At 42.3% G+C, this 24,831-nt stretch overlaps 1 protein-coding gene across 1 annotated transcript in view; it reads right to left on the reverse strand.

Moving 5' to 3' along the window:
• The window catches only part of LOC121083735 (bifunctional heparan sulfate N-deacetylase/N-sulfotransferase 3), a 69,973-nt gene extending 51,538 nt beyond the window's left edge, over positions 1-18,435 (reverse strand). The window contains exons 1-2 of the mRNA XM_040584390.1: positions 18,266-18,435; positions 9,353-10,479 (exon numbers count right to left, since the gene is read on the reverse strand). Coding sequence (XP_040440324.1) covers positions 9,353-10,333 — 981 coding nt within the window. The 5' untranslated portion in view covers positions 10,334-10,479; positions 18,266-18,435. The remainder of the gene's footprint in view (positions 1-9,352; positions 10,480-18,265) is intronic.
• Positions 18,436-24,831: the final 6,396 nt, after the last annotated feature.

A 24,831-nucleotide genomic window follows, 5' to 3' on the forward strand; every position in this document is an offset into this window, starting at 1 on the left:
CTTGGGTTGGAACGAATCCACAGAGCCTTACTCTTACACAGTCGCTGACTTTTTATTTGTCCTCTCCACTATTTCTATTTGCAAATGTATTGTAATTTGCAAAATTATTGTAATATTGTAAAATTATATATAAAATGGTATTTCACTTACGATTTATTCCAAATAGGAAAATACATTTTAAGGAGCAACTCTAACTCATCTCCAGGACCGCAAAGTATCAGAAGGAGCACCCTAAATTGTAAGGATTGTTAAAAATTGGGCATAAGGTTTTTATGCACTGTCAATTGTTCGATAGGGAGTAACACACCTTACAGAAGTGTTGATGTTTGCGCAGGAAAAGAAACTGGAATTGGAGATAGAGCACTGTTATTCCATGAGGGATTAGATACACACTGGCAACCAAGCGCTTTTCTTTTCTTTTGTGAGCATAATCACCAAGAATCAGTCACATAGTTGCACTGACTTCTTTCAGACTGAACAGCTAAGAAGAAAGGACATTCCATGCAAAAGACACTTAAGAAAGAGAGTCCCACTTCTACACTAATTTTTCTCTCTTTGCCAGACAGTGCCTTCTTGATGTGACTGAAGATGGGGAAGGAGGCAGGCTCAACGCTGGTATCATGTTTTACAGTTAATTGCTTGGATTTCTAGATCTACCGGTGGTGTGTTTTTATTTGATGATTGTGAAAATTTTATTCAGTTCCGCTAACGGCAGGAATTGGATGGTTAACTTGTCATGTGAAAAAGCCCAGGAGAAACCTTGCAGCAGCCATCAGTACGGCAACGAATCCGTACAGCTCTGTGGTAAGGTGTAGTTGCATTATTATTATTTCTATTATCCAAGTGTTTTCTGAACCAAGAGAACCTGTAAACTAAGGAAGGAGAGGGATTTACAGAATAGCTGAGGGACACACTGCCAGGAGGCTGGAAAGCTGCTTCAGCACCTAACTGTTGTTAATTATGCCTCCAGGTGTGCTGCAGACAGAGCCAGAACTCTGCCCCCAGTCCGGTGCTTTACCTCTGGAAAAGTCATGCCCAGCAAATGCCATCTCAGAGCATCCTTCCTTTGCTCCTGAACGTTGCTACTCAGTGAACAATGGGCAGCTTTTAAAATACTAATCTCGAAACACTGAAATAAACTGTTTTAGTGGAGACAAATTAACCAGTAGATTTGAACATCTTATGGTGCACACGGAAGTTTCAGTATGTCTTGACACACATTTCACTTCATACATTTTGGAATGGCAGGTTTTGCTTTCACAGCCAGGTAGATCAAGCCAAACAGAGCCAAGCTTAGGCTGCATCGATGATATTTGAAGGAAATAATGCATGTGATACTGCACACTTCTCATCCATGAGAATATTCATGTACATGATTAAAGTTTAAGTTTCTAAGTGGAGAGAGGAAGACAACTTGCTAACTACATGGCTGTGAGCCAAACATCATCACTGAAGGCTGGCACGCTGGGTGGACACGAGCATTTGTGTGGATGTCTTTGCAAGGGAAGCCTTATGCTTAAGTATATCTCTTATGCTTAAAGGTATCTCCACATAACAAAATCAAGGGAAAAAGTAGCAGCAGTGTTACAAAGCATTCAGTTAGCCCAGGTGATCTCAGGTGAGTGTAACTGCTTAAGCTTGAACTAAAAGAGCTACATCACTCCACTCCACTGAGAGCAGGAATCAGAATACGCAGAGACACCACTGTTACAAGAGTTCCAGTAAGCCTAAGGATAGCTAAGTATTCACCACTACAGAGAAATGTGGGGAACTAAAAAAATGAAAAAAAAAAAACCCTGCAAATTTCTGGAAAGATGCAGATGACTGTATCCATAGTGCACATCTACTTATTTGGGAAATCAACAGTGGATTCACAGAAGCCATGATTTCCTTCCTTTGGTTCTATCATGAAGAGAGACCAAGGACCAGGGAGTGTGTAACCCACAGTCAAATCTGGTGCTGGGGTAGAAGAGCCTGAAGCAAATCTTTCTCACTGCCCTTGAAGATCTCATGGGATTTACCACGCCAAGAGGCAGTTTCTGCAGTCTCTCTGACAATTAAAAAAGCTCAACTGAGATGGATTTCTCTTGTTCCCTGCCACTGAATTCAAAACAGGAGGAGACGGCACAATCCTTGACAAAATCTGTTTCAAAATTTACATTTGAATGAAAGGGCATACTATCACAGGTTTTATATTTTTTTATAAAAAGAAACATAAGCAAAACAAACAAATTGGTTACTCCAGCATTGCAAAAAATAAGCAGAAGAAAAAATACTATATATTTTAGAGAAACAACCCCAAAATACCATCAACAAAACAAACAACACCAGCCGTGAATTTCAACAAATGCAGAACTAACGAAACCCACCAAACCAACAGGACCAACGACTGAAATTTGGTTTCCTCACGACAGACATGGCACTGGAACTATAAGCCTGCTCACACTTACGACTGCTAACAGGAATCGACTCTGCTGGAAATAACATCTGCTGGTCAATCAGTGGTCGCTCTCTTTCACATGTTCCATGTAGAACATGATAGCTCAGATACATAGCATCCGATTTACAGCTGCTGTGCCTGAGAACTATGGTATAGGTGAACAAAGTGGATAGTTGAGCCAACTGGTAAGAAGGGACAAATGCAGTTACCATTTGGCACAAGTACGGCTTCTTGGGTAGCTATGGAAGCACATGCCAGCGCTGCTCTCTGACAAACACTCTCTTCTCACCCATCTCCTGCGCAGGACTGTGCTCATCCCACAGCCCCGGGGAGCGAGGCAGCATGGTTTGAGCAAACATTTCTGAACCTCACCCCTTCCCACATATAACACCTATACGTGTATCAACACAAAGCATGGACCAGGGGCATCCGAACACACAAAAAAGGTAGGCTCCTCTCCGTTTGCCTGGCAGCCCACAGATACGATGTGGAACCTGGCTGTTATTAGACACACCACTACCATGCAAGTTTTCTGTCTTCATACACCATGGATAAGCTGTAAAATTATTCTTGGTGCCATGCTTACTCCATGGAGTTTGGGGCTGTACCTAGCTTTACACAGCTGTGGAATGGGAAGAGGAAGCATGCGTGGAATTCCCAACATCACCCTGGCGGTCCCAGAAATGTTATAGCCAAGGCAGAGCCAGCTCTCCTGTGTCCCTGTCACCCCCCTGCAGCCACCCTCCTCTGGTGGAGGGCTTTTATCCAGCTTCCTGTTTCAAACATCAGTACACCTCTCTTTAGAACAAAAGCTGGGCTGTACTGAGCAAAAGTTGTACCAATCTTGCGAGATTAAAATTCACATAAGTTGGTACATAAACCAAATTGCTTTTAGAAGTTAAATTTTAAGATGACTGACTGGTAAAGCCTTCTATATGCTGGCAGGAGCCCATAAAATATATAAAACATTTTTTTCACTTGTTTTAAAGTTGTATTTTAGTTCTGAGATCTAATTCTGATTCTCTACTGCTTCATAGTACATGATATTCCACACTATTACATCTGAAACAGTACACTCAAGAAGCTAAATCAGTGTTCCTAGTGCATCAGACAGCTACAGAAACACCACCGTTGTTAACATTCCTTTTCTTTGACTCTTTTTAAGGACAGAATGTACTTTTTACTTGTTATTTCAGCCAAGTCAATATAAAATACCTTAGGAGCTTCAGGTCAAATTAAGAAGGAACACATGTACACACCAGTAAGCACACTGAACAACAGCATAAAGCTACTACGGCTCTTGCATGGGGAATGTAAAATGATTTAGCAGAACAAAAGTTCTCAACAGTTAATTTCTTATGTAATTTAAACAGGTGATTAAGAAGATTTTTTGATTCTCCCTAAAGGAAAGATTCCAGTGCAGCCGAATAGATGTGAGCATCTCTGGTGGTTCTGCAGCTGACACATTTGATGACATATCTATCATTTCTTTACTGATAACCTTCTATGTGATCCTATCAATAAAGAAGCAATTAACTTACAGAATTAGACTTCCTCCTGTGACAGGAACCATTCTGTGTCTTGACAGTTCAGGCTTTCTGCACCTTTTAGCCATTCTGCCTTAACACAAAATATATCTAAGCTTCTCTCTTCTGAGGCAAACATTTAGGCGATTCCTATGCAAGAGTAACTGAAAAGGTCCATTACTGTATTGTTTAAAATTATATCCAAGTGGTATGCTTTACCATGAAGTTCTGGTTTCTTTCCACATGTGCTACACAGGGTGAAAAGACACTTAATGGGTTTTAAACAACTGTATTAATTTAAGCTGTGCTGACTAATGTGGATGAATTTGTAATATTCTGAATAAACAAACAATTAGCTCTTAGGGTAGAAATCTGTTATTAAACAAAATAACATTATATTAAATAAAAGATTAAGCCACCAATGCACAAAGGAAATAATAAAAAATGTGACAGCACTGGCTTTGGAACATGGAAGAAGACTGGTTTGACCAAATGCAAATGTTTATATTTGGTCTTAGTCACTCTAGAAGCATTTTGTGAACAACAGAAAGAAACACTTAGTTTTAAAGTGCAATTCACTTAACCATGCCTGCCTAGAGATGAGCTATTTTTTCTATGCTGTCTACTACAGAAAGTTTAGAGGACTAGCTCCAATATACACATCTAACATTATAAACCTAAAAATCTGGGCAAGATGACAGACTGTGCAAGTGATGGAGACTAAAATACTACAAATTTATTCCTTCTGGCTAAATCCCCTCCGTTACCAGAATGCAGTTTGGCACAGATGATTCACAAAGGGCTCTTGTTGCCTAAACCTTCACTGACTCTAATGCTGAAAGACTGCAGATTCAAGACTGTATTGCCCATTTCAATGCACATATACTAACAGATGCATTGCCTAAGCTCTCACTAATTAGAACCAGAAAAAAAGATATATATCATCCCCTTCCCAATAATGTAATGGACACTGTTAATCTGAAGCTTTTCCCTTGGCAATTATAAAAGAATAATTACAAGTGTAGCAAAAGATTGATCAGGTTTATATGAAGAAAGTGAAGAGATCCCCATCCTGACTTCAAATTTAAATGTCTCTTTTGAACTGCACACAAGGACAAGACAGTCAAGAGGATATCACACAGCTAATTATTTGGAAAAAGTAATTTCACAGTGGTCTAATTTTTGCTTTTGAAAATGTGATCAACTCTTAAGGAAGCACAGAAGGTGCATGTGTTAGGGAAATGAAGGAAAAGGTACACCAACTTACTGCCTAGACCACCAGCACCACACAAAGTGTCAACAGGGAAAAAAAATAATCATATTTAATTTCCCCCCATATTATCAGCTGCTTTTCCCTTGGAAAAAAATCTCAGTGCTGTACAGTCATAAAAATTTCAAAAAGAGATACTGTAACGAAAAAGATATTAAATTAGTTGACCATCACCCAGGACAATCATGGTGTATTAAGATAAACTTACTCTGTGGATATCTAAATAGATTTTCTTTGTATGTCCATTTACATGAATTATTTGCACTGCATAGGCTCTTAGTCTTCTAAAAGACATAAGGAAAATAAAATATAACTTTGTCACAGCATAATCGTCCCTTCTGTCTGACAGACATTAGGAGAGGAAAAAAAATGTTACTGAAAAAATGAATATTGAAATGACATTACCAAGCTTATTTTCAAAGTGGAAGGCAATTAGACTGTGAAAATATTCTCTTCCATTATTTCTATCTTACCAGAGGAAGTTAAAGTAAATAAATATGAAGATGGATGGTTATCATTGATGCACAGTGACAGCTACTCAGTACGTTACATTGAAGTACTATGTTCTATCAGTCCAGACTTTATGCAGTGACAGGCAAATCCCTAACAATCAGGTAGGCTAAAAATCCACTTATGTACAGTTTAAAAGTTGTTTGGGCCTTTTTTTTAAAAAAACACCTGAAGAAGTTGTGGTGAAACTAGAATAAACTTAATTTGTTGTTTAATTAAACAAACCATTTATTAGTTTTATGGGATTTAGGCTGATGACTATGTCAAAGGATTTTCAGAATGGCTCTTTGTACCTATGCCCCTGACACTATAGATACTCAAGCTGAAGTACCACCACTGCCTCATCTTTAGAGGTGCAGAAGACACTCGTTTTAGAGGGTGTGCTTTTGGCTTGACCTCTTTGGAGTTCATATAATGCTGACAAAAAATTACCACTTAACCTTATAATAGCAATTTTTAAACTTTAAAGAGGGCAGTTTTGCTTAACGTCCAACTATTAACTATTCCGGCCACTTTGCAATCTCATTCAGGCATTTCTAGAAGAAATTCCCTTGAAAACCTGATCTTACATGCAACCGGGATCTCCCTGCCCAGAGACAGGCAAAAGGCACCTGGACATGGCCCAGCCTAGAGCAGGGGGGATGGACCAGATGGCCTCCAGAGGTACCCCCCAACCTCAGCACTCTGTCATTCTGTGAATTGAAACGTAACAAGTAACCCCGTACCTCTGCAGGGCTACAGGGTACCTTTTGCTGCGATGGCCCTCGATCTTAACGCTTACAAAGAGAAAGCAGTACAGACATAGCTTTCAACTTGCTCACTTGTGCTCAAACTTCAGGGGCTTAATGCATCAGTCCTAAAGCAAATCCAGGTTCCCTCTGCACCCAACAGAGAGCAGCTTTGTCTCAGAAGACCCAAGACAAGCGCTGCCTTCTTGAGTTAGGCAGTCAATCATGAGTGATTTGGTTTGCTATGGGTTCTGCATCAGCCCTCCAGTTCCTGAACTCTGTCCTATACAGAGGAACAGGTGGAACCAGTCTCAGAGGTTCTCTGGATGGTGGGAGGTTTCTGAAGTGTTCTAATGCAAATTACTTTGCATTAATAGAGCACATACAGTAACATTCACCTTACTCCCAGCAAGCTCCCAGTCCTTCCTGATGTGAGCATAACCGGAGACATGTCAAACAAAATCAAAACACAAAAAAGTGTTATACCCAATTCTATATTGCTACTTTTTAAAATGTAAGCTTAGTAGAAATGAGTTAATCTTCAGTACTGAAATTATACAAAGGCTACATTTAGCAACCTATTTTCACCCTTGCAGCACACAATTCTCTGTCACAATCAACGCAGCAGAACTCAGTAAAACACTCCTGTTTAATAGGATGTCATTTATCCGCAAATATACTTTACAATAACGGATTTTCAACTACCGCAAATTGATTTTATTTCATTCCTTCCACATGTCATTGTGCCACAGAGGATAACTCCTTTGATATTAATAGTAATGAAGATGCATTGCATCTGACAGCCCTAACAACATGTTTAATAGAACATTTTAACTTTAAGTAGATGAAGAATCAGAAGGGAACACTTTTTCAGATTCCACTGTTTCAGAACACAGTTCTGAATAAATGAAATTATGCTACTTAAAAGTTATTTCCACTTTGATATTATTTCTATTTAATTTGACAGTTTTATTTTGGGAAGATCACATTCTGACATACTGCAAATTATTCTCCCCAAACAATACAGTTTATCCTTTTGTATCTGCTTTAATCAAATTTGTCTCAACAGCCTCCTGTTTCTGGTAAATAATTCTGGCAATTAATCACCCTAACTTACCCTAAAATGACAATCCTATGGTGTCACTCATAGAGAAACACTACAAAACATATTCTTTCAAACTGCTCCTGCACAATATGGTGAGAGATTTATTCAGGCTTTATTTTACATATTCTGTTAACAGAAACTGCTGCTTCTGCGGAATAGCAGGAGTTTTGCCAGTGATGTGGGTCAGACCTTACTTCTTTCCTGCAATTTGAGTTTGCACTTAGGAGCTCCTCAAAGCATGCTCACCTACCTACCTCAAATGGTGCCATCATGTTCTACACAGAAACTCCCTTTACTGAGTTTCACCTTTATTCCAGCTTTCTCCCACGCAATCTGTTTGCATAAGGAAAACACCTACTTTTCTAGAAGGTGTATCTTCTCTATAATTGCACGTGCAGAGAATGCTTAGGAAGAGAGTGCATGTGGCAATTTTTAAGTAAATTAAAGTGTAACTACAAGTTCAAGCCTTTTGTTTAAGGAAGCAATATATGTGCAGTTATTACAGCTTGGCAAATTTAATAACACTGAAAAAACCCCCAAACCCTAGCTAAAAATGAAACAAAAATCACCATCAACTGCACACTGTGCTGTCATTGCCTTTCCTTTTCCTAGTTCCTCTTTTCATTATGAAAGTTCTAACAAAACATTCCCCCTCATTTTTAGCGCAAACAGGGCCGCAATCAGCACTTTACACATTTTTAGCTTCTGGACCAAGTACAGCTGTGCAAGGTGACCTCTATCTACCTGCTTTGTAACAACACTCTTCACAAAAAGAAAACATGGTAGACAGCAAGACATAGCGTTAAGATGTTACTCCTACTGACCCAGAACTACCGCCTCATTTGAACAGCACAACAGAGTGAAAAATGACCTTCAGGAATGTACGTTTTTAAATGTTAAAATGGAAATCATCAAGTCATTTAGCAACAGAACAAGCTTTTAAGACCAGTGTTAACACAAACCTTGCTTGCAAGCAAAAGCCATAAAACAGAGACGATAAGAAAGGTGAAATGCTATAACCAACTCCCGACACCTGAAACCTATTTCAAAGAGCTAATAATCCAGTCTATTCTTGAAAATTTATGTTGACATTTACTTTTGCTCACCACATTTACCTCTTGCTTGTAAGACTAGCAACTTGAACATTACATACGAACAGCTCTTGGCTCCAGCCCTGAAGTCCTGTGCTGTTTGCAAATGCCACTGGAATATGTGCTTAGACAGAAGCCACCATCAGGCTGGAGTTAAACACTCTGCAATTACGTTTAGAATTGTGCGTGTTGGGTGGGTAGAGGTGTGCGTGAAAACACTACCATTCTTACACCCTTTTCTTTATCCATTACTTAGCAACCAGTTGTCTTCCAGTTTCCTTTTGGGAAACTATTTTCCCTATATACTAAGTAGGAAGGAACCCAGAGGTGCCCACCAACCTGCTTGTGGAACTTAGCTCAGCAGGCACTTGTGTGTCACTTGAGAGAAAACAAGCGAAAGTAACCAGTAAGTCATCTTATCTTACACTTTTATTCACACAGAGGTACAAGCATGGACTGCATGGACTCTCCTCTAGCCTGAAGGTTGAAGGAACTGCTACACCTGGAATCAGAGACTACTCAAAGCCAGACAGACTGCCTTCTTTCTCAAGGCCCAAACAATCTGCATTAGTAGTTACTGATCTGCATCCTCGGTGAGTTCTGGCTACTAATAACTACTCACTTTAAGACAAAAGAAATGGCACTTTGCTGTAACGATGATTAGTTTCTGCATATACTTTACCTGTACATCGTTGGTGTTCATTCTTGTTCCCTCCTTCCCAACGAAGATGTCATCTATGTCAACCAGAATGTACCTATCCAAGGACAGTCTGAGCTTCTTTCCAGACAGGAAAGAGACGGCATCTATGAAAATCAGCTTGTGCAGCCAAAAATTCAAGTTACTGCCGAAAAGGACCCGTTGAATCCCATCGTGAAGCCCCAGGTCATGAATTACTGTGGCATAGAGAGCACTTATAGCAGCAGGTGGTGAAAGTTTTTCTGGTGTCTTTACTTTTGCAAATATCACTGGTTGATAAGCTGTGTGATTAATCTGGAAAACCGCCCAGTCATTTCCAAGCAAGGGACCTTTCTCAAGCTTAGAAGATTTAGTCACATGAAGCAGTGGGGAATGAGGGTTAATGCAACAGTCCTTAATACCCAGATTGCTGTGGACATGAAAAGGAAAGCCCTTCAATTGAACGCTCTGCAAGCTGTTATCATTGCCTTTGTGAAATCCAATAACACCTACACCATATTCTATACAGTACTTATCTAGAAGGCCTCTGTTCCAAGAGTCCATGTTCACATACTTTAGAATATTTTCATATACTATGAGAGCATATTTGCCTTTATTTTTGTCTATGAGCACTGGGAGGTCACCTTTCCCAGGTGCAATCTCAATGTGAAACTGAAATCTGCTAGATTCTAAAATGGTTATTATATCTTGGCCTAATGCCGAGTACTGGCTTTCCACAAACACCAGCACTACAAGATCTGTCCTCAGGGGATCAATAGGCTTCATGGTCTTCAACTCCATCAGCTTGTATGGCAATAGTTGAGGATCACCACATTCCACTTCTGAAGAGATTTCAGAAAGTTCATTTTCCTGTTTGTAGCCATTATACAAGTAGTACGCAGAAATAACTATGCTCACCATGCAAAAAGTGGCCAGCAAAATAACTGTTCTTTGAAAATGTCTGTGAAGTTTCACGATAAAACTCATGTTGTTTACTTGCCTTAGATTGTTCTTGACAGCAGCATTAAAAACAAATACAGATTCTCAATAACTTGTTCCAGTCCTCTGAAATATTTATGTCACCATTGCAGCGTGTACCTCTATCTTCCACAAAGCTTTACAGAAGGTATAGTCTAGAAGAAAAGAAAATCAGAGATTTAATTGAGGCATCACGCTTGTGAAGTATCATCGCACCTAAGCTAATGGTGAGCAAAGAAATCACTGCCAAACAGAGGTTTGGGAACAAACAGCTCAAAATTTCATAGTGCAAATTTGAAATTTTGCACTGGTACCGTTACTTCTTCCTGCTTCCATTAGCTGCCATGCGCATCTGAATGTCTCTAAATCTCACAGGCTCCTTACCCCGGAGGATCAAGTAAAAGAGGGTACACACAGGAGGCACTGAAAAGCAAGATACAGCCTCAAGGGAACTTTATGTTTTTCTGAAAACTTTTTAAACCTAAAGATAACTCCAAGTAGAAAACTGCTGACAACACAAATATTGAAGAAAATTTATAACCTTCCTCCTTCCACCCCCACACCCCATTCTACATAGTTAAACGAATTCCATCATATATTAATTTTTGAAGAACCAAGGAGTTCTTTATAAAACATGCACATTTTAACTGTTGTATACATACATAATAATATACTCTATATTACATGTATTACAGGAGTATATTTAAAACAAAGCTACACTTTTCCCCGCAACATTAGAAATAAAAAAATAGCATTTAGTGGACTACGTACTGTTTTGCAAATTGTTGGAAGCACTTTGTATTTCTTTGTATAAAGAAAGCATAAAATAATCCAGCCCTTAAATTTGAGAAAATAAAGTAATATATCAAAAGCTAACTTAGAAGCAGATCACCTAAGGATATATTTATGCTTTGACTTGTACCTAAAGAAAGCCAACAAAGTTCAAGCCAACAGTACAATTGCTGTCAGAAGTTTCTAACGAAACAACTGAAGGATGTGACAGGCATAAATACCATACGTTACAAAGGAAGGTTTTGAAATATCTAAAGGGTATGAAGATCTAGAACATGCTACAGTAACTTCACAATGTAGTACACAACCATTCCCATTTGTAAATGGGACTAGGAGAAGCTATGTGTGTAACATAAACATGGTCATTTCCAAACAGCGCTTAATCCTTCCAGGCTCAGTTTTTAGTAAAAATAAAAAGGCTAAAAATAGAGCTGAAAAAGTGAGCATCAAGAAGCTCCAGAAGTATAACCAATATATAATATGAACTTTTCTGTAGAGACTGACAGGAACAAATAAATTTTCTCGAGAGATCATAATAACAAATGATACCTACTCAAGCTCTATCCCAAGTTTTGTACTTTCTAAGGTTTACTGGGTTTTTGTAGAGATTTTGATTCCTAGAATGGCTGACAACCTTCAGTACTGCATCGGGAAGCAGGTGAGGACAGTCAGCTTCTGATCTGAAGAGATTTTCTGATCTGATCTGAGCATATACAAGACTAATCACATATTAATAAAGGGAGAAAAAGGAGGAGTTGTAAAAAAAACAAAACAAAACCAACCAAACAAAAGCAAACCACCCACCCACCAGCAGCAAAACCAAAGGAGAGGTCCTGCACCTGGGCCACTGACCCACTGACAGGTGCTCCTCTCCCCACACTGTGAAGGTGGCAGCCTCTCACTCCAGGTTTTCAAAAATGTTAAGAAATATAATGGGCTTAACAGCACCTATGTAACTGCCAAACTGCCACAACTTTAAGTCCCAAGGACCGATCCTCCCAGTGCCATGATGAGCACAAAGTAAAAATAAGAGAGTAGGAAAATGAGGTAAGGGGAAAGAAACTACACGGCATCCTAGTTATCAAAACAGCAAAATTAAGCACCAAGAGTAAGTGTATGTAAGTTGCCTCATTCACAGCTAAGATTCCCTTTAAACTTGCATCTCACCAGAAAAGCCTGCTTTCTGGATATATTCTACTCTCTTCATCATTTCCTCACAGATGCCAGCATATTAACCCTTTCTGTTCTGGGTGGACTTAGATCCAGCCTTGAACCTTACTTGCAACTGCACAAAGGCTCGCATATAGCTTTTAGAAAGAAGACTTGCCTTTCACCCAGCATACAGGCTCATTAATTGGTGTTGGGCAAAAATGACATAATCCCCGTTTTTTAGTTTCTAGGTGCATGTATCCGAAAAGAATTTGAAGAAGGCATAGACCGAGTGACAATCTGCAAGTACCTTTAGAAGAACTCAAAGTACAATTGTAAGTATTGAAATGTCCGATCCTTGTCAAGCTAGCTTCAAGAATATCAGCTTAGATAGCAGAAAAGATATTTAATGTGGTAAGAAGTCAGGTGAAAGAAAGAACTCTACCCTGAATGAGTAAAACCAGAGAGATGTTTCCAGACAGATGATTTTTCATTACACACACAAAGGATTCTTTTCATTTTGCATTTTCAATTCAGCTGCCTGAATGCCAAGAAACTTGTAATTTAGTGGCTAAAATTAATACTTACTGCATTCTGTAGAAAAGCTGTACACACATCTACTTATCTTCAATAACCACAGACCTGGCTGGCTTACCTCACACAGAGCCCAGGATACAAGAGATGCCAGCCTGCAAAGCCCGACTCTTGCTGACAAAAGTACCACGAATAACTTGTTTGAATGACATAGTCAACCATCAGACAGCCTGCAAGCACAATGCCTGTCTGCTTCTTTTAGCCCTAAGCTCCTCTAACATGTCCCAAAATACCCCTATTCTTACAACAGAAACCACCAAAGTCCTACCAAGAGGAATTCCCAGCAGCATGATACAAAAGTTTCTTTCTTTACTGGCATATGCTTCTGACAGTCACCTGAACCTGAGGATCCTGTCTGGAGCAGGGAAAATTTACAGTGACCTAAGCTCATGGCAAGAAAGGGCTGATTAGACAGAGTTGTTCGAATGAGAGGTTACAGACAGGCTACAACCCAAGGGCTGCTAAAGTAAGCAGCAGGAGCAGCCGACACATTTGCAGCAAGGATGCAGTTCCTAATGCCGTTCCATGGAGCAGAAAATCTGGAGCCAACCCAGAAACCTGTACTTTTGTCAAGGAAACTTCTGTCATTTTATCCTTAGCTCCTAATTGCAGGTACCTCCTGGGGCTACAGAGTGCAGCTGTAGGGAGGAGTGGATGGAAATGCCAAGACAGATGTGAGGTTAGACTCTGAGGAATGAGGAATTCTCCCCAGACCCAGCAGGACACAGCCAGACTTGGCATCCTCACCACTGAAGACAGGAAGAAAGGGGAATGGAATGGAGTAAGGCACAAGTTTTACATGCATGCTTTCACCAATCAGCTTGATGCTTATGTAATTTTCACTTATTTAAGGACTGTTTTACATGCCAAGAGTTCAAAAGAACATTGACAGAAAAAATAAAAAACACAAGGAGAACACACATTTAGTAATATCAAAATAGTTTCAAAGCCTGACAGGGTACAGCTGCTTTCCTAGAGGAACAGCAGCATTTTACTGTAGGCAACAGTACTTGCTAGGTATTCCACTGGCATCTTAACAGTACCATGCTAAAGGAAGTCATCATGCACCAGACTTCACAACTGTATAGAGATCTTCAGTGTGCATCACCCACAACATGCTGTGGGACCTCTCAAGACCACTACAGTGGCATTTATCACAGCTTCAGGCATGGCTTCACGGAAAATGGTCCTTGTCCCCTTTCACTACCAACAGTAAAACCAGACCAAGGGCGCAATCCAGACTGTATCAACAGTGGGTAAGCTGATAGAAGGAGCATCTCAGAGCAGGACAGTACTTATGGAGTCTTACTTTCATGATGAAAGAACACAGTATTTTACAAAAAAAAAATGAAGTCATGATAGCTTGAACTGCAATACAATAAAAAATATAATAATCCAGGTACAGGAAAAAGCCTTAAAGAAAAAAAAAATAATCAAAGAGTCTAGAAACTCTTCACCAGAGTTCAAGCTCGTTAGTATTGTTTCAGTGGAAAAACCATGAAAAAGACCTGTAGCTAACATAAGCAGCCTAAGCTCATTGATTCCCATGGAGTCATGTGGTGTTCAGTGAAAGAAAGATATGGTCTCACCTGTATCTCAAAGGACTTGAAAATGGGTGCCAGACATTATACGAATCCAATGTTCCACAAAGATGAAGTTGAAATTTTACCTCTAAAATGATTTGTACGGTATTTTTTCACTGTCTGAAGCAATAAAAGCTGCCTCATTGTTCTGTATCTAGAACCTTATTGTTTCAGAAGAATCTGCATTTTATCTCCACAGAACTTCGCATTTTCATGCTACCATCTGAAAATTCAGAGCAGAACCTTTTCCCTGTGCTGCTCCAAGTATGAGGTATCAGAATACCTCCCCAATGTGAAAATCAGCATCTTCGAATATTTAGATTAATTTTTTTTTTAACTTGTGGACACACTATGGAGGAGAAGATCTGGCTAAGAGAAAGCTGACTCATGGAAGTAAGTTTTGTATTTTATTCTGAATACAGCAAGGCTCAAGAATATTCTCATCTACTGCAGAAGCGACTTCTGCAGCCCAGGATTAGTTCACATGAAAAATCTCATGACTACAGGAAGGAAGTATCACCTTATTAACTGGAAGATTTAAAATTCTAAGCGGTACTGCTGGGTAGTCACAATTACAGGTATCTTCAGACAGATAGAAGAAACAGATGTATTAGAATAGAGATCTTCAGCTGTGGGGTTTTTTGTTGCTTTTTTAAAAAATTGTTTTGTTGTTTGTTTTGGGGTTTTATTTAATTCACTAACAAGGCAGTACTGGTAAGACAACAAATAATGTGATGAACTCAAACGAGCTGAACTGCACCATAAGGAGCCTGGTGAGTTCCTACAATTTGCAGCTTCCTTTAGTTTGTTGTTCCATTGCTAACCATAAATGACCAAATTCTTGGCTTCTACAAATCATTTCAGCACAATAACCCTAATGGAAATATTTACATATATATATATATATACACATAAATAATACTGGCTGGGGACTTAGCCCATTAACGAGGTGCAGTAAGTGAACATAAAGAACATGAAATCATAAGTCTTGATTTTTGTGTTTTCTGGCAGTAAGATTTATGTAATAAATAGTAAAGCAGCCTCCCCAGAAGTCTTCGCAGTCAGCCTGGAACCCAGTCCCTGGGCTCAGCCTCATGGGGCAGCCGCTGACAGTCTCTGCCCCGTGAGCGTCATGGCAACCCTGCAAACATTGTGTCCTCCGTGGTACATTTTTTGCACGAAGACTTTCATGGTGCACACAGCTCCTTTCCATGGGGTTTGTAAGACCGGCTTTTCCACACAGCAGAAACACACTGTGTTCTGGACTCAGTAGCTGCAAAGAAATGTGGTTCTGACCATTCAATTTCATAATCGGTATTTATATTTTCTGGAACTAAAAAAAATAATATATCCCTCAGATGATAGCAATTTCAGGTTCACATCATCATACAGTAAGGAACAGATGCCCAATAGGAAAGCAGGTACCCACATATAGACGCATAAAACTGCATACCATTTAAAAACCAAAAAAATTATTCAAGTTGCACATGAATATCAGTAAGATTCTTAAAACTAAAAGAAACATTCTTCTTGAATTCTGTTGTGTTAAAAACTATCAAGATTAAAACAATGGGCTGAGCTAAAATATCCACAAGCAAATGAGTAATTGCTCTCAAATCACATTTTTCAAAGTCCAGTAAAAAAAAAAATATAAAAAATATCTGGTTTAGCTTAAACTCATGCCTGTGCAAGGGCACCTGCTTACTGTGACCCTTGATTAGAAATGATAAAGTTGTGTCATACTTACATACAGACATTAAAATACATTGTTAGTAACAAAAATCCTTTTTATCTAGAACTGCCAAAAAATGGTGCTAGCTCAGAGTTGACTAATCATCAATATTATTCAGCTATATTACATTTGTCTGGTTACATACGCCTGAACATACTTTTAAGTATCTTTCTCCTCTTCTAATAATCCCCATCATTATATTCTGGTTCTGTTCTTTACCAAACTAGCCACTACCACAGTCCAAGCAACATATATTAAATGAACAATAGATGAAAAATAGACATATTGTTCAGCACGTTAATATAAGCAGTTACATCTCCACTGATTAGAATGCTTTGAACCTACAAGCCTGCTTTGGCAAGCCACTATGAAATAGACCTTAAAGAAGTATTCTGAAGTCATTACATTAGGATTACTAAAATGGAAATCTTTGGATATACAAATGACCTGGCAGAAAGCAGCAAGGTGCATCTGGAAACAACCGAACCTGGGACAGATAGCAGTGCTCAGAATTTTAAATCAATTATGAAAATGCGAAACTGGTCTCCAAATACAGAGTGCTCCTACTTACATGATTCTACTGACTGAAGTATTCAAGGAGGGTAACTCAGACAAGCAAATCCAGGCTGAGAATGAGATCTTATGACTGCATATTAAGAAGACATTTTCAGCCTGAAAAGATGGTGATGAGATGTGAACTGTCAAGGGAAGTCATCGAGACCCTTCAGCATCACATAACAAACCCTGTAATGTGTGAATATTGAAGGGCTTATGTTCTCTCATATACATTTTTTTAAAAAAATTAGGCAGAACAACAATTCTGGTAGACAGATATGCTTTTTCAAGTCCTCGGGGCACACAATTTTTAGTTCCTACCGTACCTATGAGATCCTTAGCTTCACACTGTACTGCCTCATGCTTTACTAGAGAACCTTACAGGACAGGAATTCATGCATCAGGATTTGACATTAAGAGATATTTATAAAGATTAAATATGTAGTATTTCAAAATACTTTAAAGGAAAGCTTGGAGGACTTTAAGAGAAGTTGGCTTTGGTCTTCACATTACTACTTTAACCTTCATACAATACTTTCTATCAAAAGATCTCAAACCACTTTATATCTCATACTATTTTTCTGAGACAAAACCTATTATTTTTCACCACTCACAGAAACATCGCTATGGAAAGACTAAACGATTTGTCCAAGGTCTTGAAGCCAAACACACGGCACATTCCCTCGCCTGTGCCCCCCACCCACATTGCTTCCCCCTCTCGTTTCTCCAACTGCTGCCAGGCACGAGCTGTGTCAGGGATTAAGGCGCAGAGTTCACCCCCCCTCTCCGAGAGACTGCAGTGGGGATGCCAGCAGTGAAAGAAACGCTGTTTCCCCCACTCTCCATTTTATTATGAAGAAAAAAAGTGTAACCCACCACGCCAAAACTTGAAGCAATCCCCTGTGGCACCTCAACTAGCGACTTAAATAATATCAGAGTTCTCTGCCACGTCCAAAAGGGTGCGTGTGGCAGCTGAAACGCGCAGCAACGCACCCCGGCCTCTCCGCGGGATGCCAGGAACGCAGGTCGCTCCCAACACCTGAGGTTATCAATAATCACGGCACTCGGATGCCTAATTGCGCTCCCGCCGCAGCGCTCGGCCGGTGCCCGCAGACACTAGAGGGCAACAGCGTCGCACGGCAGCGGCGGGCAGCGGCGAGGGGCAGCAGCCGATCTGGCGGCGGGGCCGGGGGTACCGCGCCAGTCGGCGGTGTTCGGTGTTCGATGAGCGGCGCACGAAGAGCACCAGCCCCGAGCGCGGGGAGCCCCGCCAGGCCGCCCCGCAAGCGGGTCCGCACGCAGCCCACCGGGGCGCGGAGCCCGGCACCGCCGCCGCCCCAGCCCTGGGCAGCCGCCCCGTCCCGCCGCGCTGCCGGCCGGTGCCCGCGGCGGGCAGACGCCTCCGGGCGGGCCGGTCCCCGCCCCGCAACTTTGCCGGAGGAGCCCCGCACCCGCCCGTACGCCGAGTTGGGGGACCGGTCCCCGCCGGGCCGGGGGACCGCGCGGAGGGACCGCCCGCCCCGCCCCGCCCGTTACCTCCAGGCGCGCGCCGCCGCCATGCCACCGCCCCGGGGCCCGCCGCCCGCCCGCCCGCCGCAGCTGCCGCTCCCGTCCCCCGGCGGCGGCGGGCGCAGGGAGCTGTGGCGGCTCCTCCAGGGAGAGGCGCCTGCACCCGGCGGGCGCGGGGAGCGCGGCACGGCACCGCCCCAGCCCCGGCCCCGGCCCGCCCGCGGGGAGGGAGGGAGGGGAGGGGAGGGGCGGCGAGGGGCGGTGGGGCCGCCCGCCCGGGGCTGCGAGCACCGCCCGCCCCGCCGCGCCCTCCCGGAGGCGGGGCCCCGCGCCGCCGCTCCCGCGCTTACCGGCCAGGGGCCCCGCCGCGCCAAGCCGAGCCGCGCCGCCTCCGCGCCCTGGGCCGCCCGTGGGGCTGCGGGGCGGGGGCCGCGCCCGCGGGCTGCCCGGCCCCGAGCGAGTGGCGGCCACCGGGCACCTGCCGCGCCTCCTTCCCAGGGCGCCGGCGGCCGCGCTCCCGCCGCAGGCGACCCGCAGCAGCCCCACGCCACCCCGACCGACCTCCCCCGCGGGTCCGTCACCCTCCGTTCACAGGCTGTGTGCCGTGTGTGTCCGCTCCGCAAAAACTAAACACGCCGCAGCGAGCCCTCCTGCAGCCGCGGAGGGAACCCCTCTGGGAAGCGCTTCCCGTGCAGCGCACGACGGTGGAAATCCCGTAAGGTCAATCATATTTTCTTTAGAGAACTGAGGGTCAAAGTCTTGACAGAATGCCAGGTAACGTGTTTGCAGCCTCACTGCTTTGCTTTATTGAATTTTCTAACCTCGTCTTTAAATGGTGTTCGTCCCTCCGGGTTTTGCACTGATACTCTCGCCCCTCCTTGCCGGAGACGGGGCTGCTCCAGCCCTGCGGGTTAGGCAGCCCCCTTCCCGCTCCCAACCCCGTCAGCTGACTTCCAGCCTCCGCACATGGGAAATAAAATTAATAAATTTTACAAGCGCCGTCTTGATCTAACTAACTGCTTCCCAATTGCATGGTGATAACTAGCTCACCTAGCAGCCAACAGTTTAACATGCCAGGCTAACTCCATCGCTGGTGGGGATTTTTCCCTCAGCGTGCCATGAGCCATGGGGCGGAAGGTAGTCAAAGTGACTGAAATTCTTGGATGGGGGTTCAAAGTCCCCAATGTGTATGGCTTCCCTCCCACCTTTCTGTCTCGGTAGCTGGCACTGGTTTTCAGTTATCACGGGTCAACGTAGACAGAAAAGCGTTACATCCCGCTCGTCCTCATGTGCACTTGGCTGCTCCCCGAGATGTGCTAGACATCTTGCAGTGAGGGCTTCAGCACTGCAAGACAGCAGCTGTAGTACCGAGCCGTTCTGGCAAGAGTATTAACAGCTTTGATCTTTCCTGGTGCTACTTTTCATGTTTTTGCTCTTGAGCTGTCATTGCAGCGTGGCCTGGGCATAATGTCTCAGCCATTCTTTTAGCAGTGCGTCTTAAAGACACTGCTGAGTGTGCTCCTGGCCAGGATCTCTGCCTGGCCGCTGGCACCTCACAGAACAACCTGTAGCAATGTGGCGTTGTGTTACCACAGACTGCTACCACAACTGGCATAACTGTGGCCGTTTCACAATATCTGAGGTCACATCTAACGTGCACCACCCCAGAACTGAATAGGTAAATGCGTAGTTAATCCAGACAAGAAATGAGGTGGGAGGGAAACCGGTGGGCTACTGAACCACGAGCAACACAGAGGCACATTCAGACCACTGCTAGTCGTACAGAACTGAGGCAACCCTACGCTGTTGCTGCCGCTGGTATGCAAGGCAGGGACTGAACCCTATTTCCCAGATGTACTGACTGACCCGTGTCCATATATTCAGTAAAGAACACGGTGAAGGGAAGTGTCCCCTGTTCCATGCCTGGGAATGTTTTCCAAGGAAGCTTTCATCCTTTCAGACTGTTGCCCCAAACCACCTATATTCCAGGTGAAGGATCCAAGACTTTAGGATGCAGACCAACACTACAGATCACAGAACGGCTGAGTTTGAAAGACACTTCTGGGGGTCAAATGTCCAACCCCCTGCCCGAGCAAGGTCACACCACAGACCCTGTCCTGATGACTTTTGAACACCTCTAAGGAGGGAGACACCACCGCCTCTCTGGGCAACCTCTGCCAGTGCTCGGTCACCCTCACAGCAAAATAAGTGTTTCCTGATGTTCACGGGGAACCTCCTGTGTTTCAGTTTGTGCCCACGGCCTCTGGTCCTGGCACTGGGCACCAAGAAAAAGAGCCTGGCTCCATCCGCTCTGCATCCTCCCTGCAGGTATTTGTACACATTGATGAGACCTGCCCTGAGCCGTCCCTTCTGCAGGCTGAACAGTCCCAGCTCTCTCAGCTTTTACTCACAGGAGAGATGCTCCAGTCCCTTAATCACATTAGTTGCCCTTCACAGGGCTCTTCCCCCACAGCTCCACATCTGTCCTCTACTGAGGAGCCCAGAACCAGACCTCACATTCCAGGCGTGGCCTTAGCAGAGCTCAGCAGATGGGCGAGGACCACCTCCCTTGACCTGCTGGCAACACTCTCCCCACGCAGCCCAGGATGCTGTTAGTCCCCTGCGCAAGGGCACACTGTTGACTGTGTTCACTGGGTGCCCACCAGGACCACCAGGGCTCTCTCTGCACAGCTGCTTTCTAGCCGGTCGGCCCCCGGCACGTCCCGGTGCCTGGGGTTGCTCCTCCCCGGGTGCAGGACTCCGCACTTCCCCTTGTTGAACTGCATGAGGTTCCTGTTGGCCCCTGTCTCCAGCCAGTCCAGGTCCCTCTACAGACACATCCCATGCATTCAGACTTGAATACCCTCATTTCCCATTAATGGGTGCCTTCGTTTTGCATGTACACAGGTCACTTCAGTGTGAATTAACTAAACTTGGAAAAAATAAAACGCTTTGTACGCACAAGCCTTTACTCTCCTGCTGAAACACGCAACATAGGCACTGAGATGCTGTTCAGTACCTGGTCCTTACTTTGAATATCTGTCCTGTTTCTGATAAATTGGTTATTTTCAAGCTAATTACCTTGAAAATTGTACCTTAATGAATTCCTATCTATACAAATTACATTGTGTTCTGACAGCACTGCTGACTACTACTTGTACCCTCATACATACACATGGCTATGTGTGTACACTTACACACAAGCTGGTAATTCTGATCATGCTCTCTCTCTTGGAATAACACAGCGAAAGAAGATGGAAAAATGTGTTTTAAGAATTTCCAGCAACAGTTCCATCTCAGTTCAGCTTGGCTTTTTAGTCATCTATTTGGAGCACATTTCAACGTGTTTTCTTGCAATAAAGTTACGCTTAAAAAGAGGTAGTCTACCTTTCCTGGTGACTGCTTCAGCTTTTGCCTTTCTTGCTGCTGGCCTCTACACATGAATGCTCTCTTTCTCATTCATGTTTTTCTTCAAACTCAAGCCTTCACACAGTGCTTCCTCCTTTTGCATCATCAGCAATCTTACTATCTTTCTCAAGTGAACTGAATCCTATCTTGCCTTGTGGTCTTCTTACCTTTCAGGCTATTACTGCAAGAAATCATTCTAACCATTGCATGGTTCCAAGCCTGCAAACAAACTCTTGTTCTTCCCAAGTCCTGCTGAAATCTGTATAAAATTTAGGCACTTTTGTTAGAGTGGTTATTACTAAAACTCCCACCACAATTTGCATCTGTAAGATAGACAAGTTGATTATATAAATTTGATAAACCAGGGAAAGGTTACTGACTGGAGTTACATGTAATAAAACCAGTTTTCAATTAATAAAGAAATACTTTATCTAGTCCTGCCATTTCAAAGATTAGATGCATCTCTTAACCAATTAATCATTATTTGTATTATTTTTGTTGACATTATCTTGCAGGGAGCCATTACAGTGACCTAGTTTTCTGAAAACAAGGTGCATCTAGAAAATTGCCTGTTATTAGTCATTTCAATGTTACTTTTTTAAAGCTATTACAAGTCCTACTAGCCAAAAGGCAAAGCTACTGCAGATTCATAATGCTCTTTGAATTAAGCAGAAACTAGATTTAAAAACAAATCCAATAAACACATAATATTAACAATGCTTAACATGTTTATCTTTGAAATACCATGCAAATATGAATGAATACTTAAAGGGTATTTTTGTCAGGGGTATCGATACTAGTATTGCTCTCCACATACTTGGCATAGATTATTACATCCAAAATTGCCAGAGATCGGGGCAGTGACTTGGTGAAAGTTACGAGGTTCTTGACTCAGGGCTGGGTTCAGAGTGTGAGACCATATCACACTGTACTAGCACAGGCATGGTCTGAAGCCAGTGAATGCTGTTCCATGTTAAAAATGCAAGGACCTAAAATTTCTCCCCTTAGTTAAACTGGAAAAGGCTTTCTTTGCTAGTTTCATCTATACAATGAAGAGAAAAATGTGGCCTAAGATTTAAGAAACACGTGTGGTCAAAAAAGCAATCAACTAAGACCTTATCTCAAAGAAGAAAAACGCCAAAACCCCAACACTGTTCACGTTTATAATTGTGCTACATTTTTTCCATGTTATTACAATACCCTTCAATTGTGAAGTGTTTAAAGATTATTCTGTAGCAAACAATATGGGAAACCAGCCATGCTTATGCATTTTCTCCAAAACGTCGCTAGCTTTCATATGGAAAATACATTTATTGTTTCTTTTCAGTAGTTTCTATTTAATTTTCAATACCTTATCCTAAAAAATCCTGCTATCTGCATACATTGTAGTAGTACCTTTCAAACCAGTGGAAGGCAAGTTGCTAATTACATGCCGTGGGTGATGAGTACTTGGCAGCAGGAAGGCAGTTTCATCTCTAGGCTTAGAATAAACTATTGTTATAAATATGTTTTGTTCCATTTTAATCGGGGTGTCGAAACAGTTGTCATTTCTGTACAATGATCAAATGGCCACCTCTGGGATTCAAGAAGCTCAAAAAATCATTAGGTATTTCTGTTCTAAGCTGCAAAACCATTATTTACTGCTCAAGTCACATGCCATGAGAAGTGTAAGACAGATTCATTAATGAGGAAGACTGAGTATTTTCTGTCACAATTTACCAGGAAATTTGCTTATAAAAAGAGAGGAAAGACTCTTCCTTCCCATTATATCAGGTTCGTAGGTTTCAAGTTAATAAATATTCAGAAAAATAGCAGCAGAGATTCAGAATGTATTAATTTTAGTTAGCTGGTTTGAATGTATGTCAATTTGAGTGAAAGCTCCTTAGTAATATTGGAATTGGTTACAGGAAATGATAATGGGGATGGAAGAGAATTACAAAGAAAACCAGTTGCTGTAAGCACAGTCAACATTCTAAAGCATCTTTGCCCTTTTAAAGAAAGTAATATGTAATTAAAATTTCTGTCAAGAATGGATTTTAGGATATGTAGTAAAATAGGGCATACTCTGGGCTAAGAAGAACTTGCATTATTACCCTAAAACCAACTCATTTCTCCCCATCAATAACAAATGAAAAGTTCTGAAAAAAAATGTAATGTGCAAAGGGGAAAAAAATTAAATTGCTATACCCAGTTCTTCAGTCGAGCAATAATCCAAACTCTTCCCAATGCAGAATGTCATTTACAGTCAGCCAGAAAAATCATCATAATTTCATCTTTCCTTTCCCTCGGCAAAAGTAACTCTGGAGAACAAGGCTAATTTAACGACTTTTTTTTTTTTTTTTTTTTTTAAAAAGAAGCATCCTTCAGCACTGCCTTCAACTTCCTCACGCCTTTCCCTTTCTTCTACACAAATAAATTCCTCCTGCCTTCTCTGTTCCTTCAACATGCAACACCTAAAGCACAGCCTAGATTCCCCATGCCCTTGGGGAACAAAGAGCAATAAACAGAGGAGCTTGCACAGGAATGGGAAGTTATTCAGAATGCAAGGTAACGCGCTGTAGGATCGATGACATGAATGTCTGCTATAAACTGTGAGCTCATCAGTTGGAAATCACTGAGGTGAGAAAGGACGTGGGTACTAGTCAAAGTTAGAGAACGTCTGTCAGCTGCCAAAGTGACGTGTCTAGAAAATACCACAAGCAGTGCTTGCAGAGGAAAAGAAGAGGTGGAAATATTGGAAGTGTTGGTGCTGTTGCATAAGGCTGCAGTAAGTCCTCACCTGGAGGGCTGTGTAAAGTTCAGGGAAAGTGATTCAAAGTGGAAGAGGTGAAGATAAGGGCTGTTACCCAGATCAGGGGAATATGAAGCCTGTCAAACAACAAGCAGGTGAAGGCTGAGAACGTGATGTAGCTGCTGCACGTGAGAGCGAGAGTTAAATATGCAATGGCAGCTAACAAGTATTTAAGATGAAAGAGATTTTTAGCATAAAAATGACTAGGTAAAAACTGTGCACATAGTTAGGCTGCAAATTAGAAGCAGCTTTTAAATCATCAGAGTGAAGCAGACTCATTCTGTGACCAGCGAGAGAAAAAAGCGTAGCTAACTTTTAGGCAGAGCCTGAGCGATTGCAGGACATTATTCATCAGTGTTAGATTGGACTTGATGACTTCAGAGAGTTTTATCAA

This window comes from Falco naumanni, chromosome 1 (genome assembly GCF_017639655.2).
Source record: "Falco naumanni isolate bFalNau1 chromosome 1, bFalNau1.pat, whole genome shotgun sequence".
Lineage (NCBI taxonomy): Eukaryota > Metazoa > Chordata > Aves > Falconiformes > Falconidae > Falco > Falco naumanni.